The sequence below is a fragment of the Aspergillus costaricaensis genome (assembly GCF_003184835.1).
Source record: "Aspergillus costaricaensis CBS 115574 unplaced genomic scaffold BO79scaffold_1, whole genome shotgun sequence".
NCBI classification, from domain to species: Eukaryota; Fungi; Ascomycota; class Eurotiomycetes; order Eurotiales; family Aspergillaceae; genus Aspergillus; species Aspergillus costaricensis.
Window position 1 is genome coordinate 372,749 of NW_020291801.1, and position 14,841 is coordinate 387,589.

At 51.2% G+C, this 14,841-nt stretch overlaps 6 protein-coding genes across 6 annotated transcripts; 4 read left to right on the forward strand and 2 right to left on the reverse strand.

Annotated features, from left to right (window-relative positions):
- Positions 1-170: 170 nt before the first annotated feature.
- BO79DRAFT_1026 (uncharacterized protein) lies at positions 171-953 on the reverse strand. The gene has a single exon (XM_025677878.1). It carries the CDS (start codon positions 661-663, stop codon positions 265-267), a length of 399 nt encoding a protein of 132 aa, XP_025544967.1. The 5' UTR covers positions 664-953; the 3' UTR covers positions 171-264.
- A 779-nt stretch (positions 954-1,732) lies between these two features.
- Positions 1,733-2,713, forward strand: efm7 (putative nicotinamide N-methyltransferase Nnt1; the record flags this gene model as incomplete). The annotated part of the gene is made up of 3 exons (XM_025679083.1): positions 1,733-1,882; positions 1,943-2,503; positions 2,557-2,713. 3 exons carry the CDS (start codon positions 1,733-1,735, stop codon positions 2,620-2,622), a joined length of 777 nt encoding a protein of 258 aa, XP_025544968.1. The 3' UTR covers positions 2,623-2,713.
- A 228-nt stretch (positions 2,714-2,941) lies between these two features.
- BO79DRAFT_184442 (putative RNA polymerase II Elongator complex associated protein Kti12) lies at positions 2,942-4,484 on the forward strand. Its single transcript, XM_025680327.1, has 3 exons — positions 2,942-2,951; positions 3,000-3,344; positions 3,423-4,484. Exons 1-3 carry the CDS (start codon positions 2,946-2,948, stop codon positions 4,323-4,325), a joined length of 1,254 nt encoding a protein of 417 aa, XP_025544969.1. The 5' UTR covers positions 2,942-2,945; the 3' UTR covers positions 4,326-4,484.
- A 1,157-nt stretch (positions 4,485-5,641) lies between these two features.
- BO79DRAFT_249357 (putative C2H2 finger domain protein) lies at positions 5,642-7,509 on the reverse strand (the record flags this gene model as incomplete). Its single annotated transcript, XM_025685771.1, has 3 exons — positions 5,642-6,275; positions 6,329-6,598; positions 6,656-7,509. The coding sequence occupies 3 exons, from the start codon at positions 7,507-7,509 to the stop codon at positions 5,642-5,644; spliced, it is 1,758 nt and encodes a 585-aa protein (XP_025544970.1).
- A 3,942-nt stretch (positions 7,510-11,451) lies between these two features.
- Positions 11,452-13,137, forward strand: BO79DRAFT_223220 (uncharacterized protein; the record flags this gene model as incomplete). The annotated part of the gene is made up of 2 exons (XM_025683593.1): positions 11,452-11,648; positions 11,688-13,137. The coding sequence occupies 2 exons, from the start codon at positions 11,452-11,454 to the stop codon at positions 13,135-13,137; spliced, it is 1,647 nt and encodes a 548-aa protein (XP_025544971.1).
- Positions 13,138-13,403: 266 nt separating this feature from the next.
- BO79DRAFT_206027 (palmitoyl-protein thioesterase family protein) lies at positions 13,404-14,645 on the forward strand. Its single transcript, XM_025681894.1, has one exon. The coding sequence runs from the start codon at positions 13,492-13,494 to the stop codon at positions 14,521-14,523; it is 1,032 nt and encodes a 343-aa protein (XP_025544972.1). The 5' UTR covers positions 13,404-13,491; the 3' UTR covers positions 14,524-14,645.
- Positions 14,646-14,841: the final 196 nt, after the last annotated feature.

The window sequence follows — 14,841 nt, forward strand, 5'->3', positions numbered from 1 at the left end:
GGTAGAAGGTGAACCGAGGTGTAAAGCAGACTGAAGAGACGAATCCAAAAAGAGATACAACACCCAACCCCACCCATAGATAAATGAACCGCAAATATACACCACGCACTCCTCTCTAATCAAAAAAGAAAATAATATATGGAGATGATAGATATCCTCTATCTCATCAACGGTCCCATCCGATCTATCAGTCATATTGGTCCCGTGCTCCCACCCCGAGATAAACAATGATGTCAGGGGTGCACTTCTCCCAGCTGATGCCATTTATAGCGTGACACTCTCCAGATCTCGCACCATCACGGACATTTGTGCCCGCTTGGCTGCCTCTGCAACAAGACTAAAGTCTCGTAAGAATGGTGCTGTCGCCGTGGGACCGCCCGACCCAGTGACTTGGTGGGGGTAGTTGTCCGCTGCAGGCTGGCCCATTGTTGCAGCAGCAGCAGAGGTTTGTGAAAGATCGGTGAGGTTTTGTTGCTCGCTGGCGTTTGCAGTAGGAGGTTGAGATTGAAGCTGCATCTGGGCGGTTTGGCTGTTGACTGCGGCGGCGGCGGCTGCGGCTGCGAGACCCAGAGTGTTATGAGGTTGCGATGAGTATCCTGGTGAGACGTGTGCGGTGGACTGAGGTTGGTTGAAGGGAGTCAAAGTGCGGGAGGAGCCGTCCATGTTGTATTCTCTCTATATCTATGGTGAAGGAGAGGTGGTGGTGATAAGGACGATAGCGATGTGAGAAGTCTATGAGGGCGGCAGCGATCGCGATGGGGAGGGAGCGACAAGGGAGCAAAAGGCTAGGCTCAGCTGGCGGGATGAGATCGCAGTCCAGGCGTAGAGAGGGTATCGGGGATTGAATGGACTGATCCGGTGGAGTCGTTAGTCGCCTTAGCCTGATCGCTGGCGTATAGAAGATGGCGTGATGAGGGGAGAAGAAAGAAGGAAAAGAGGCCGGCAGAAGAGAAAGAAAGAAAAAGCGCCAGCCAGCAAAGGAAAAGTAGCAACACGTGGGGCTCGTCCCAGAAGGCCGCGGTATGACGTCCGACAAGGCTAAAGGCTGATAAGTGGAATTTCCACGAACGGATGACGCTGAACCGGAAAGTGAGGGACGGTTGCGATAGTCACAGATAGTCGGGGCGCTGCGATCAATTGGTCGGGATCGTACTTTTGGGACGCAAGGTCAATCAGGCGTTAATATACTGAGAGTTAGCGAGGGAGGGGGGAAAGGACAATCATCGAACTAGTCAAAGCGGAGATCAGTTCAGTTGACGATGATCGACAATCCCCCGTCGCGAGGAGCTGAAAACCATCAGACTATTGTGACTACTAATGATTGCTCTCTTTTCTTTAGTCTTCCTGTTGCGTTGCATTTGAAAAGCAACCATCGGCCAGCAAAAATTTCGCGACAAGGTAATGCCGATAATTACCCGGCCGGTATGCGAGGCGGTCTCTCCGCCCGACCCCACGCGGGGTTTGCCTGGGAGATGCAGGTACCGTGACCGTATTACGCGGCGATGCCTCGGCTGAATGGTACGTGAGGTCAGGTGACTGCTCTCTGGATCAATCACACGAGCTAGTCCCTTTACGGTAATCCCCCACCACGAAAAAAGACTCCACCCTGAGATTCGCATTCGAGAATTCATTATTCGGTGCGCATCACCGCTCCATCGCCCATCATGCGACATTCACATCCTCACCAGATCGATTTACTCATCCGCTGGAGCTAGGCTCGCATCTGATCACCATGGCGGAAGAAGACAATTTTGACACGGCGGCCATGTTCGAGGACCCCGAGGGCTTCTATGAACCCGAGCCCGAGCCCACCTTTGCAGAGCATCACATGCTCTCCGGCCAAAAAGTGCGCGTGCGCCTTGTTGGTAGCCATCCTCTATATGTACGGCACTCTTGGTAGCTCATGGTTCATTCGGTTTCACTCATTAACCGCTCATTCTAGGGAAACCTCCTCTGGAACGCCGGCCGAACCAGCTCCCACTACATCGAGGAACGCGCCAGCACACTAATTGAGGGGAAGGATGTCCTCGAAATCGGTGCCGCCGCCGGTGTCCCGAGTATCGTCAGCGCCATTCTGGGCGCCCGCACCACCGTGATGACCGACTACCCGGACCTGGATCTTGTCCAAAACATGCGCTACAATGCCTCGTTGGCTGAGTCTCAGATCGCGACCCCTGGCTCCCTCCACGTTGATGGATATAAATGGGGAAACCCTGTAGAGCCGCTGCTTGCGTGCCTGCCCGCTGGTGCGACGGGATTTGATGTGCTTATCATGGCAGATGTGGTGTACAGTCATCGCGAGCATCCGAATCTGATCAAGACGATGCGGGAGACCATGAAGCGGACCAAGGAGGCCGTGGCGCTGGTGATCTTCACGCCATATGAGCCATGGCTGCTGCCCAAGACGGAGAAGTTTTTCCCGCTGGCGGAGGAGAATGGCTTCCAAGTAACTAAGATATTTGAGAAGCTTATGGATGAGGTGTTGTTCGAGAACGACCCAGGTGTAAGTGTAGTTCCCCCACCTGGTTAACTGGCAAATTGGCTAACATACTCTAGGATGAACGTTTGAGAAGGACGGTCTTTGGATATGAACTTCGCTGGGCAGAGGAGGAGTTGAAATAGCATACTGGCGTTGGAGGAAATGGATGAGTTTATGAGTCATGACTCGCTTTGAGACGTGTAGACAAATAGATACGCCTACAATAAAAGTTGGTTATATTAGCGATAAAATGCAAAATAGACATGGCAATATCTGCTTTAGAGCGAGCAAGTTTGAAAGTAGATAATGTTGTGCTTGTTCCAACTGTATAGAGCCGTCAGTCACATGGACCCCACCGAGCCGCCCCGCGCAAAAATAACTTCCAATAATTCAATCTCCGCCGCAAATCCACCGCGCAACATCAGCAACCGACCACAACTGTTTATCGCTCCCCCTCCCTCTCATCATGCCGGTACATTCCCTCAATTTCTTGCAATTGATCCGCATTAACCAACCATAGCTCATAGTATTGACGGGCTATCCCTGCTCCGGCCTCACCTACCGCGCCAACCAACTCGCAACGCAGCTCGAAGAAACCCAAACCGAGCTCTTCAACACCGGCGCTCTCCCCTCCACAAAACCCCGCTACAAGATCCACGTCGTGCCTACTCATGATCCCTCCCATCCGCGAACCGTCTACGACCATGCCCGCACCGAAAAGGAGACCCGAGGCGTGGCGTATGCGCGGGCGAAGCGCGCCCTCGGCAAGGACAGTTTCGTGATCCTCGACGGAATGAACTACATCAAAGGATACCGGTATCAGCTGTGGTGTGAGGCGAAGGCACTAGGGACAACATGTTGCGTGGTATGCTATGCTATGCCCTCCCTCATCCTCCTTCAACAACAACCAGCAAGCAACGCATACTAACACAATCACCACCAGGTCCATGTCGGCACCCCCATCGACCAATGCGTCGCAAACAACGAGGCACGACTCCGCCGTCAAAAAGACACAGACGACAATAACAACGAGAACACTCCCCAGCCTGACGCCGAAGCGACACCATCCACCACCGAACCCACCTCCGACCAAGAAGACCCTTATCCCCCGGAACTCCTCAACAACCTCATCTTCCGCTACGAAGAACCCAGCATCCACAGCCGCTGGGACAAGCCCCTCTTCACCGTCCCCTGGACCGACGCCTCCCCCCCAATCGCCGAAATCTGGACAGCCCTAACCGGCATCCCGCACCCTTCAGCAACAACCACCCCCGACTCCAACACCACCGTATCAACCCTCACCTCAGCCCTCAACAACACCAGCCTCTCCTCAGCAGCAAGCACCACCATCACAACAGCCGCTCCCTCTACATTCCGCACCAACCGTCCCAAAATCAAACCCCACCAAGCAACCGCCCTCCCCGCCGCCACAGACTCCACAGCCCTCTACAACATGGAAAAGCGCACCTCAGCCATCGTCTCCGCCATCCGCAGCTTTACTCTCGCCAATCCCTCTGCTGAAGCCGCGCTCGCGCAGTGCCAAGACGGCAACAGCAGCAGCAGCAGCAGTAATGGCCGGGGAATAAGCATCCCCGTCCCGGAGGCGTCCATGCCCGTTTACGTTCCGGCGCATGTGGCTACGTCCGGCACGACGGATGAACTAGCCGGCGCAGGCGGCATTCTTGCGTTGCCGAGACTGCAGAGATTGAGGAGGCAGTGGATTGCATTGAATCGGGCGTATGTGCAGGGGGCGCATGCATCGAGTAAGGGCGGGTTGACGGCTGAGCAGGTGCCGGATGCTTTTGTGAGGTTTCTGAATGCGGAGTTTGGGGCGGAGAGCGAGTAATCGCATTTTTCAAGAGTCCTGTTATTATTTTGTGATTGGTTTGTTGGAATGTGTTCTCTCGTTAGAGGGAGTCGTTAAGGGGAAGGCTTGTTTATAGTGATGTGATAGAGACGGATGGGAAAAGTTAACCATAGAAGCGTGTGTTTTGCAAGTATTTAGAGAGCGTCATTTTCATTATAGCTTACTGCAAATAACGTCTAGCTATAGGCCTACTGGCAGGTTACTTGACAGACGTTTGTTATGAATGATGATGGGCGAGTGTCTGTATTGAATGAACTTCTCGATTCTGGGTATTTGTCGTATCTTTCAGAAGAAGATTACAATTTACAGCTTTACTGAAGTTGGAAAGGTAGATGAATAGTAGGAAGAAAATAGCAAAACTTTTGATCCCCGCTAGCAGGGAAGTAGAGTAGAAAACTAGAGACAGCGACCCTCAGAAACATGAGTAAGTAGTCAAGCTATATCCAAAGCGGGGATTGAATAATCCGTAAAAAAAGGTGCAAGAGAAACAAAGAATATTCACAGGACAAAATGCACGTATGAACTCCCAATACATAGAATAATGGCAGGCCTCCTGTTCCACGACCTGCACCTATACATGAACGAAAAACCCGTCATCTATATCCATATCGAAATCCCAAAATCCCATATACAAAACCATCATCCCTGTATTTCCAATTCGCCCCGTTCCCATATTTTTTTCTTCTCTCTGGTCGACCTCTTTCAAACATAGGCCCGAGATGAAGGTCGATGCTTCGCATCGATACCCAAAAAGTAGCAAGCAAAACCACGCCCAAAAGCAAGAAGATACACAGAAATTGAATAAAAGGTTTTTACAGAACCATGCGCAGCAAGCTGCGCGTACATGAAACGTAAACTGTCACAAGACAATGATGAAGGACTTAGGAGGCATCTCCTATCCGACCGCCCAGAGCTGTCGTCCCCGATCAATGCTTCCACCATACCAACCTACACCGTAGTGAGTCCGGTAATGGTCTAGAAGATAACCCTCTAGATGATGGGATCAGATCCGCATCACCGAGGGAGAAGCCGCGAGATGCGTCGTGGACACACTGTGGCTGGAGCGGGGAGCTCTCCGGGCAGCTGCAGGAGGCCAAGGATCCTTTGGAATGAAATAAGAAATCCAACCGATGGTCAGAGAATGATCTTTCACGGACGCTTTCCATGAAACTTCTATCCATCACGGCTCTTTCCCGTTACCATGAGATCCTTCCTATGAGAACCATCCAGCACTCGGCGATGCCTGGGAAGACAAATTTTAAAAAAGACTTCAAATGATCGTCTCAGTAAAGCATTCAAGCAGGGAGACCGTGAGCGATCTGAGCCGCAGCCTGGCTGGCTTCAATGTGGCGGTAGTTGAGTCCAAGGGTAATGAGCTCCTGAAGGCTGGCATTGACCTTCTCATGCATGGAAGAATCCTGGGGCGTGATGTTGGTGAGCTCCTCAAGTAGCCGGGACCGGCAGTTGTAGTAGTTTCTCTCCGCATTCTGGAGTCTCTGGTTGTGGTGAGCAGAAGTCTGCTGGGCAGCCTTGAGAGGGTTGGTCTGGGACTGGGTGGAACGAGTGCGCTTCATGGTGGGGGCTCCAGTGACCCCAGCAACTCTACGCTTGCGTCCGCCCGTCTCCTTCTTCTTGGCCGGTCCAGTGGTAGGGGAAGCATCCGGGGAGCTGTGCCTGTCCGAAGAGGCAAAGTCGTGCACACGTCTCATGTGGTCGAACAGATTCCACCTGCGGGGGAATCCGTAGCCGGGCACCGACCTGTCACAACCCTCAAACAGGCACAGGTGGGGGTTATCTCCGTGACCGTGGAATCCATGGGCTTCGCGCTCGTGGCGGAAAAGGCATGCGTTCGAAGAGAACTGCAGCTGGGCATCCATGCAGGCGGCCACCTTGCAGCGGTAGGGCTTCAAGTGGGAGTCCAAGTATTTGCTGTTGCACGATTAGTTTCGATGCTTCATCGAAGCGCTGCAGGTTTGACTTACTGATAGGCACACTTCTGAGTAGTCGGGGGGTGGTTGCAAGGCTTCTCTCCGTTGGCAAAGGGGCAGTAGTACTTTCCATCACTGTGGGTGGGCAGGGAGTAGTAAGGGTGATCCCGGGGGTTCCGGAGATCAGAGCCCTCCTTGGCTTTCTGGCGGAGCGTTTCCTTGACGGGCAGGGGTGGGAAAAATTCAGGATCCTGCTTGACCTGGGTCTGGGACATGGAAGTCTGCAGGGCTGGCCTACGTGCATTCTTGGTTGCCCGAATGGTTCTGTTGGGGGTCAGAATCGGCTGCTCACAGCTGCAAATGCGATAGAGAAATACTAACCTGTTGGGGTCCTGCTCACTCAAGGGGGGAGTGAGGGGGAACAATGGGTCTCCTAGGTTGATTCCATGGCTTCCAACGGGAGTGGTTGTAACATCTTTGAGCATAGCATCTTCATGGCTCATGAAGGTGGGGTATCCAGAGGCAGAGCAAGAGGAAGTAACAGAAACATCATTACTGGCGTCAGACAAGGGGGGAGAAACAGGCACTGATTGGAACATGCCGGTGGTATATTGATCCATGGATGATCCGTGGTAGTTCATCGAGTTCCACGCCTCATTGCCGGCCAGGTGGCCGTCATCCGCATGAGAGCTGTGGCTGGAGAGAGTATCATCAGGAGTGCAAGAGGACTGGGTACCATTCTGGCCATAAACTTCATTATCAAAGGCAGAGAGGTCAACCAATGAGGAGTAGTGGTTGAAGTCATGTGCATGGGAGAAATCCAGGTCATTTTGCTCAGTCACATCCTGAATGCCTGAGAAATCGGATCCGGCGTGATGATACATTACATCACTAGGGCCAACGGTCGATGGCAGCAGTTGCTGAGAGAAAGAGAAAGAGAGCATCTGGACTTCCGGGGACTCTGGTTTGGACATCGCACCACTGTCAAGTGCATCCACGTCGCTCAGAGACCACCCCTTCAAGTCATTGGGGGTCCCGTGGTTGGGGTGTGTGCTTGAACACAAGGAGAAATTGTCCTGGCTCGAAAGTTCATCATCCTGGATTCCTCTGGAGGCCATGTTGGGGATCCCTGGGATCATTTGGTTTTGTCTCGGCTGAGACAAGTGGTCCATAGTGTGCAAAGATGACTGGGACAAAGACATGTTCTCTGGGTCGTTCTTGATCTTGGTGGACATTGTGTGTGGGTGTTCTAATACCAGACAAGCTGGAAAACAAATGGCAAGCACTAGAAAGTAATTAAGAGTCAGTACATCTACACCTAATCGCTGTTGAAACAATGACAGAGAGTGAACGATGGTCTGCATCTGGGATCCATGTTGCGTAAAAGGGCCTATAATCAGTCAGATAAATCATTCATGCAAGCTTTAAGGTCGAGGCACACCAACCAAGAGGATGTCGTGTGTAGATCAATCCAGGGAGGTTACCGCTTGGTCCATGAGAAGGGGTGCACTGTTGTTAATCCAGGAAATATCTGAGGTCATAACCAGTAAAGCGATCGGCAAAAGCGGCAACATGTCCGTGGTGCTTGTTTCCGGCGTCAAAGCTGCAGCTGCAGTAGATCGGGTCGTCTAGTCTCGGTTAAGGTATCCATCCAGGGGTCCAGACTACAAAGGGGTATCAAGTGATAAGATGCAACACATAAGTTGATCAACGGTTCAGTCCATTAAATGTCGAGATCCAGTGATGTTTTGATCGAAAAAATCCAAGGTCGGAGTTCATTGTGTGTCATTGCTATTTCCAGAGACGGCTTCTAATCCAGAACGGTGGGAAATCCAAATCGGGAACGGAGAAAACAGGCCAACAAAAAAGGGGTCCAAGGCAAATGTCCAAAACTCCCACTAGGCTTAGTGAGGAGAGATCCGGTGGTCCCAGGCAGAAAGGATAGTCCAGGGGTAATCGAAAATTGAGTGTGCAACATTAAACAACACTCAAGAGTGTCCAGTCACACAGCGGCTGCTGTGGACAAGCAAATGAATTCCATGGTCACATGTTTTCGTCAATCCGTCGCTTCGACGGAAGAATCCAGCGGAAGCAAAGAGATTCAAGAGTCCAGGGGTCCTCTATAGTGATGCTGTCGTTGAAAGATTGTCGATACAAGCGGATCCAGGGGTTTCGAAATGCAAACAATCGCAGAAAGGGACAAAAGCAAGAGAAAGAAAAGCAGAATCAAAGCAAGCAGACAAAAGGAGAGTGATGAGGGGACTACCTGTTATTGTGTTGCCGTATACTCAGACTAAAGCCTGGGAGGAGCGAAAAACAAAACAAAGCAAGCAAATCCTATCCAGGATACGGACTGGGTTTCCAGAAGGGCAGTTCAAGGGTTGATCTAGCCAGGAGGGGAGGGCAAGTAGTTTCTTTTCTTTTCCAAGATCCACGGATTGGACACTTGAAGGAACAGAGAAAGAACAAAAAGAGTCAAGCAAGAAGTAGTTCAAGCCTTGAGAGCAGGTGGAGATGATGGGATAGTAGTAGGCAAGAGCTGATTTGACTGTGACAAATCTAGCAGAAGTAGTATGGAGGGGTAGTGTGTGTGTTTTGGATATGTTGAGTGTGTGGAGTAAGAGAAGATCAATGGAAAGTAAAAGGGGGTATCTTGGGTTCGTTGGGTATCAAGAGTGGGCAAAGTCGGATTTCTTCTTTGAGTCTGGTGTGATGATGATGAGGAGAATAGGAAAGGTCGAGAAGAATTCCATCTGGAGGGGAAAGGACGGCCTTTTAGAGGCGAGGGAACCGGCTGGAGTCTCGTTCAGGAGGCCAGGCGTGGGGGGCTATCGGAGGAGACGGTGCGTCCAAGCGTGTGCCGGAGGTGCATGCTTGCTGCAGCCGGCTGCCTCACTGGCCGTATCGAGCATGATGATTTGGCGCTGCGAGACATGGCGGTGATTGTGGTGCAGCGCCAGGTGGTGTTGTCCGGTCCCTCTCTGCCAATGATTCTCGGAAGTCGCCCATCATGGAGGGGCTTGACGTGGCCGGTGGGTGGATGTATCTAAAGGTATCATTTGGCAACGGCACCACCCGGGCAATTGCTCAATCTAGCGGTGAGGCGGGCCTCACCCGTCCTCCACCTATCCAAGGAGTATGATTGGCGGCCAAGAGGAAGATGGGCTGCAGTGTTGCATCACCGGCAGCAAAGCCCCTCAGCCGGCAGGATTGGCAATCCTAAATGATTGGCGCCGAGCCCTTCCTGAGCGTTCCCCGTGGTTTGTCGCGTGCAGGGCTATCCCTGTACCTGCCAGCCAGTCATCGGCATTTCCTCGGCGGCCCCGCTTTCCCTCGTGAAAGGATGCCAACTTTGGCTTCATCCTTTGGCTATGATGCCCACCACGTCAATCCCCTCCTACATCTCGCGGAACAGGGATCTCGCTTGTCGCAGCTACTGCACATAATTGACAATTGCCCCTCCTTCCCCGGGACAGCGTGTTGCTTCATGCCACAGCGGCTCGCTTCGCCCAATCTCGCCGCTTGCTGCGAAAGAAAAGGAGGGGGAGGGGTTGTGCCATCCAGTTTGACTGTCATGTTTGCTACGTTTCATGATGAGGAACCTCACATCCTTCTTCCGGATATTAGTTGACAGCTGCACTCCGGGCTTCATCCACCGGCGCAAGCAAGACTTGACACCACGGGAAGTTGGGCAGCAATGTGATGGATTTAATTACGGGACTGCCGGGAAGTTTCTTTTACGCTTGTCTCAGAATAAGCTGGAAGTTCAATAATCAGGGTTGGATTGGATTCATCACAATTTCAATAATCCCGCTCTCTCTCAAATTAAAATTCTAAATTATGGGTATCCCGTTCTACGCCGTATATTCCCGCACCGTTCAGTTCTAGCCATCCTAAAGCATGCAATGTCAGCGATTGGTTCTCGAACGATATTCCAATTTGAATAGCAGACAATGACGCAACAATGGGTGTGTGTGTATCAGATAAAGGTGAAAGATGGTATACAGTTTTCGTTCAACAATCCGAAGATCTCAGGTGAACTATGCTTATTGGTATGGTGTTCATCATTGTGGGCAGATAGCCCCCAGTAACACCCATGTAGAAAAGGGGTAGAAAAAGAAAAAAGCGCTGCGCTTACCTGTTGCCTGGAAGACCCAGAAAAAGGGGGAGTCGTAAAAAAATTGGAAAAGAGACGAAAAGAAAGCTAGACGGCGCGCAGACCTCGCCAGGAACCCTGTGCGACGAGGCTGCCAGCTGGTCGCATCGCTGACACGAAACAGTTTCAGAAACCCGCCTACATCAAAGCAAGGCCAATGAACTCCTCATGTCTGCTTCCGAGCAAGCAAATAAGATGATGCAGGCACCATCTTTGCCACCTCTGGCGTGTCCGTTGTCGTCTGCGTGGTGTCAAGAAGAAAGGGAAAAGAAATTGGCATGTGGGAAAATATTTTAAGAGCCGCCGAAGCGAATCATGCACGTGATATGTTTGCACGAATTGCACCCCCACTCAAGCCGAGGTTCCGATGATCCAAGATGAAGCTAAATTAGTGACGCCCAAGTTCTACGGTAGTGACCTGGGTCGTTTGCCGGGCCGAGCCGTTTCCAGATGTCTTGCTTAGACGAGAGTCCTAATGATACTAGTCGATGGACTTCACCATACCTCATGTGGTAAGTTGTCCAATTTGTCTTGCACACAAATAAGATCACATAATCTAATCATAAAGCTGTGCTCTGGGTCGCTATACACATTATGCTGCCTCATCAGAGCATGCGTTGTGGTACCTTGACGACCTCCTTCCGGCTCATATACGCGCACTCACTCGAACTCTCGATGAACGTGTTTTGCGAACGTAGCTGCTTAGGCACAATCAACGATTATGAAAGCTCCCTAGGTGACAAGCATAATCAGTTACGTCCAATTGTGTGTCCAGTTCCCGTTGTAGCTGATTATTGTGTTGGCGGCCCTGGTCCTCGGTCTCAATACCACACTCGTAGTGATATTATACTACCGTAATCTTGACAAGTGGGTGCTTTTTGACCTTATCTGTGTATTCGTCATACATCACATGACGCTCATTCCGCACGCCGTTATACTGCCAGAGGATATATACCCTCCCTCGTGTCTCTCTTGAAAATTCCCTGGGTCATTATGCCATCTTTGCAGAGTTAAACGCAACATGAATTGGACCGGAGGTCGTCTTCGACGACACTCGAGCAATAATACAGGAAACAGAAAGCAAAATTTCAAGAGGTCAAGAATAGCAGAGACCAAAGGTCCCTTAACGACTTCCATAAATAAGAATATCTGCCTCGAAGGCATTCAAGCTGGAGAACCATGCAGCAAGCCAATGCATCATCCAAGCCAGCAGGTAGAGTACGTCCGTGAATCCGTTAGTCCTTGATGCTAAGTCAGGATCAAGTCTAGCCATAATTCCTCTCTCTTCTACCCCGCGAAGAAACCACGTCTCGTATCGACTGTACAGGAGTCCTCACAAGCAGCTCAAGACTTACAACGAATCAAGCATAAACTGCTAGAGAAGGCTGACTGGGCATCGGTTGCAGCAGCACGGCCACTCACGGTGCTATTCCCTCCAGTAGAAGCTTTACAGAAATTTGGGAGGCGGAGAAAAATAACGAATGATGACCGTGAGAGGCTGGGGTCTTCTGTCCTGCGTCCAAAGCTTACCTACGGCCCCAAGCATCGCAGAGGTGCAGAGTCAGAGGAGAGCATACAAGACCTGGACATAAGAATAAATGGCCAACCTGTTGGAGCTAGCTATCCGGGGTTCCATGGCCCACCTACTGATGCTACATCGCAGTCAATGCTTCTGGACCAGGAGTCCCCTCCCACAACGCCAAAGCCACTTGTCCATAAGTATGTTTGTGAGAACGTCGGCGTTAGGAGCTCTGTCGGTGACAGGTCTTGGATTCTAGATTCTTCAAGCATCTTACCTTTATCTGTGTCGTCCTCTGATAGAAGATTGTCCACCCTGGGAAATTCCATAGTCCGGGGCTCGGATTATTTTGTTGACAATTCTACTGGCAAGGAGCAGTTCCAGGTTACAGGTTCTGAACCTCTACAGTCAGCAGACACTAGCCCAAAGGTTCAAGAAGTAGGGACTCCGATCAGGCGACGATTCACGATAGATGACCAGATTCTTGCCGAAGAGGAATGGATGAAGGCAGCCTATGGCACATCCCTGGAAAGAGACGGTTACTCAACCGCTCATAAATTTTCTCAGAGCCTTTTGAACCCTGAACTATCTTCACCAACTGCAAATGACAGTAGACGGCAGATATCTGAGCAAGAGTCCATGAGCACTTCATCGACATTGAATCACTCCAGTTATGGTTGGCTCCCAGAGCCGCGCCACAACATACAACGATTTATATCACAAAGGACAGATAAGGGACAGATTGATAAGGTGCCCAGTGAATCTAGATTATGCGGTACAAGGCTCGCACCTCTATCGAGAAAACCGACCACATCCCCTCTGATAATCTTTGGCCAGTCTGTCGATCTCGATGGTGTTTTATTCGCTAAGCAAAGGGAGCACGAAATACAGCAGGCTCAACACGACTTCACATGTTCTGCCACCACGTTTCGTGAAGCTAACAGTTATATATCAACGGATAACTATCCGTTCGGGACAAATCTCCGCCGACCAGATAACTTTACATTCTCACCGAATACGGTCAAACTCAGCAAGCCTACCGTAACGCCAAGGGCCGCTAGAATATACATCGATCAAGCATGCGCTACTCTTTCAGGAACAGCAGGACCAGAACGGGTGTTTTCTTGGAGGCACCCAGAGGATCGGCCCGCCCAAGAACGGACCAATCGACGTAGTTTATACAACTAGGTCCAGGCACATGAGCCTAACTCAACAGGACACCATCTTATGACCCACTTGTACTACACGGCGTGATAAGCATGTCACTGTCTCTACATTTATCCTTTGAGTATTGGTAAGAATGGAGTAGCTATAAAGCACTCAAGATGATAACGAGTTCCATAGTGACCCGTTAAATCGTCAGTCACATGCCGATCTTACGTCAGGCACCGGGAGCCAGCCCCGACAACGTGACATCCACCTGTCTCCGCATCTCCGCAGGTACAACAACAACACAAACACCAATACTATACATCCATCTCAACCTTCATCTTATCCTCCTCCCACCTACAACTACTGAGCATCTCACACCGTGACCACAAAATGCGTCCCCTAACACCACTCCTCACCCTCCTCCCCCTCCTCCCCTTCACAACCGCCCACCCAACCCACCAACTCCAAACCACAACCACCAGCACAACCAACACTACAACCGAACTCCGCGCCCTCCCCCTCGTAATCTGGCACGGCCTCGGCGACCAATACCAAAGCCCCTCGCTGCAACACCTGATCAAAGTCGCCGAAGACGCCAATCCGGGAACCTACACCTACCTAATCCACCTCTCCCCCACCAGCGCCGGCGACCGCCAAGCAACCTTCCTAGGCAACCTCACAGAACAAATCGCCTCCGTCTGCTCCCAACTCCTCCAGGACCCCATCCTCTCCACCGCCCCCGCCATCAACGCCCTGGGCTTCTCCCAAGGCGGGCAATTCCTGCGCGGCTACATCGAACGCTGCAACGCTCCGCCCGTCCGCACGCTCATCACCCTAGGCAGCCAACACAACGGCATCTCTCAATTCCAATCCTGCGCCTGGAACGACTTCATCTGCCGGGGGGCGGAAGCCCTCCTCCGCTCCGGCCGATGGTCAGCCTTCGTGCAGGGCCGGCTCGTCCCCGCGCAGTATTTCCGGGACCCGGAACCCAGCGAAATGGAGGAGTACCTCAAGCATAGCAATTTCCTGGCCGACGTGAACAACGAGCGGGTGGTGAAGAATGAAACGTACAAGGAGAATCTAGGCAAGTTGGAGAAATTCGTCATGTACATGTTCGAAAAGGATCGGATGGTGGTACCAAAGGAGTCGAGCTGGTTCGGAGAGGTAGATGGAGAATCTGGCGGTGTAGTGGGAGTCAGGGAGAGGAGTATCTACAAGGAGGATTGGATCGGGTTAAGGGAATTGGATGAACGGGGTGGATTGGTGTTTAGAACACTTAAGGGCGGGCATATGGAGTTCGACGAGGAGGAGCTGCTGGACATTTTTAGAGAGTTTTTGGGACCCATCGAGGTGGAGATTCCTGATGATGAGGTCGAGATTGATGAGAGGGTGAGGTTGGTGAGTCAGGGAGGTTACTACTAGTATTGGTCGATTTGATTCTTTCTTTGCTTTGCGTTGCTTTTCTTGAGGAAAATGATCATGATGGTAGAGAGGGGAAGAGTTACGGCGCTACTACGGAGTAATATTATATATTATACCCGGTTCAACTAACCTTAGTTGTTGGTTCAGATTGTCTTCAATTCCGACTCTTCGCTTTCGCTAATTCTATTCTATACTTTTACTTCACTACTACTAGTGGTACTAGTAGCACTAATGCAATGATGGTACTATTAAATACATGCAAATGCACACTGGCACTAAGCTGCAATCCATTATATGCTTACATCGGGATATCATCAC

What these genes read in the sequence shown, in the direction of transcription:
- BO79DRAFT_1026 (XM_025677878.1), bottom strand. Translation starts at nt 663, where the DNA reads ATGGACGGCTCCTCCCGCACTTTGACTCCCTTCAACCAACCTCAGTCC.
- BO79DRAFT_184442 (XM_025680327.1), top strand. An exon ending in TAGGGACAACATGTTGCGTG is followed by an intron (nt 3,345 to 3,422) that starts GTATGCTATGCT and finishes AATCACCACCAG; the next exon opens with GTCCATGTCGGCACCCCCAT.
- BO79DRAFT_206027 (XM_025681894.1), top strand. Translation starts at nt 13,492, where the DNA reads ATGCGTCCCCTAACACCACTCCTCACCCTCCTCCCCCTCCTCCCCTTC.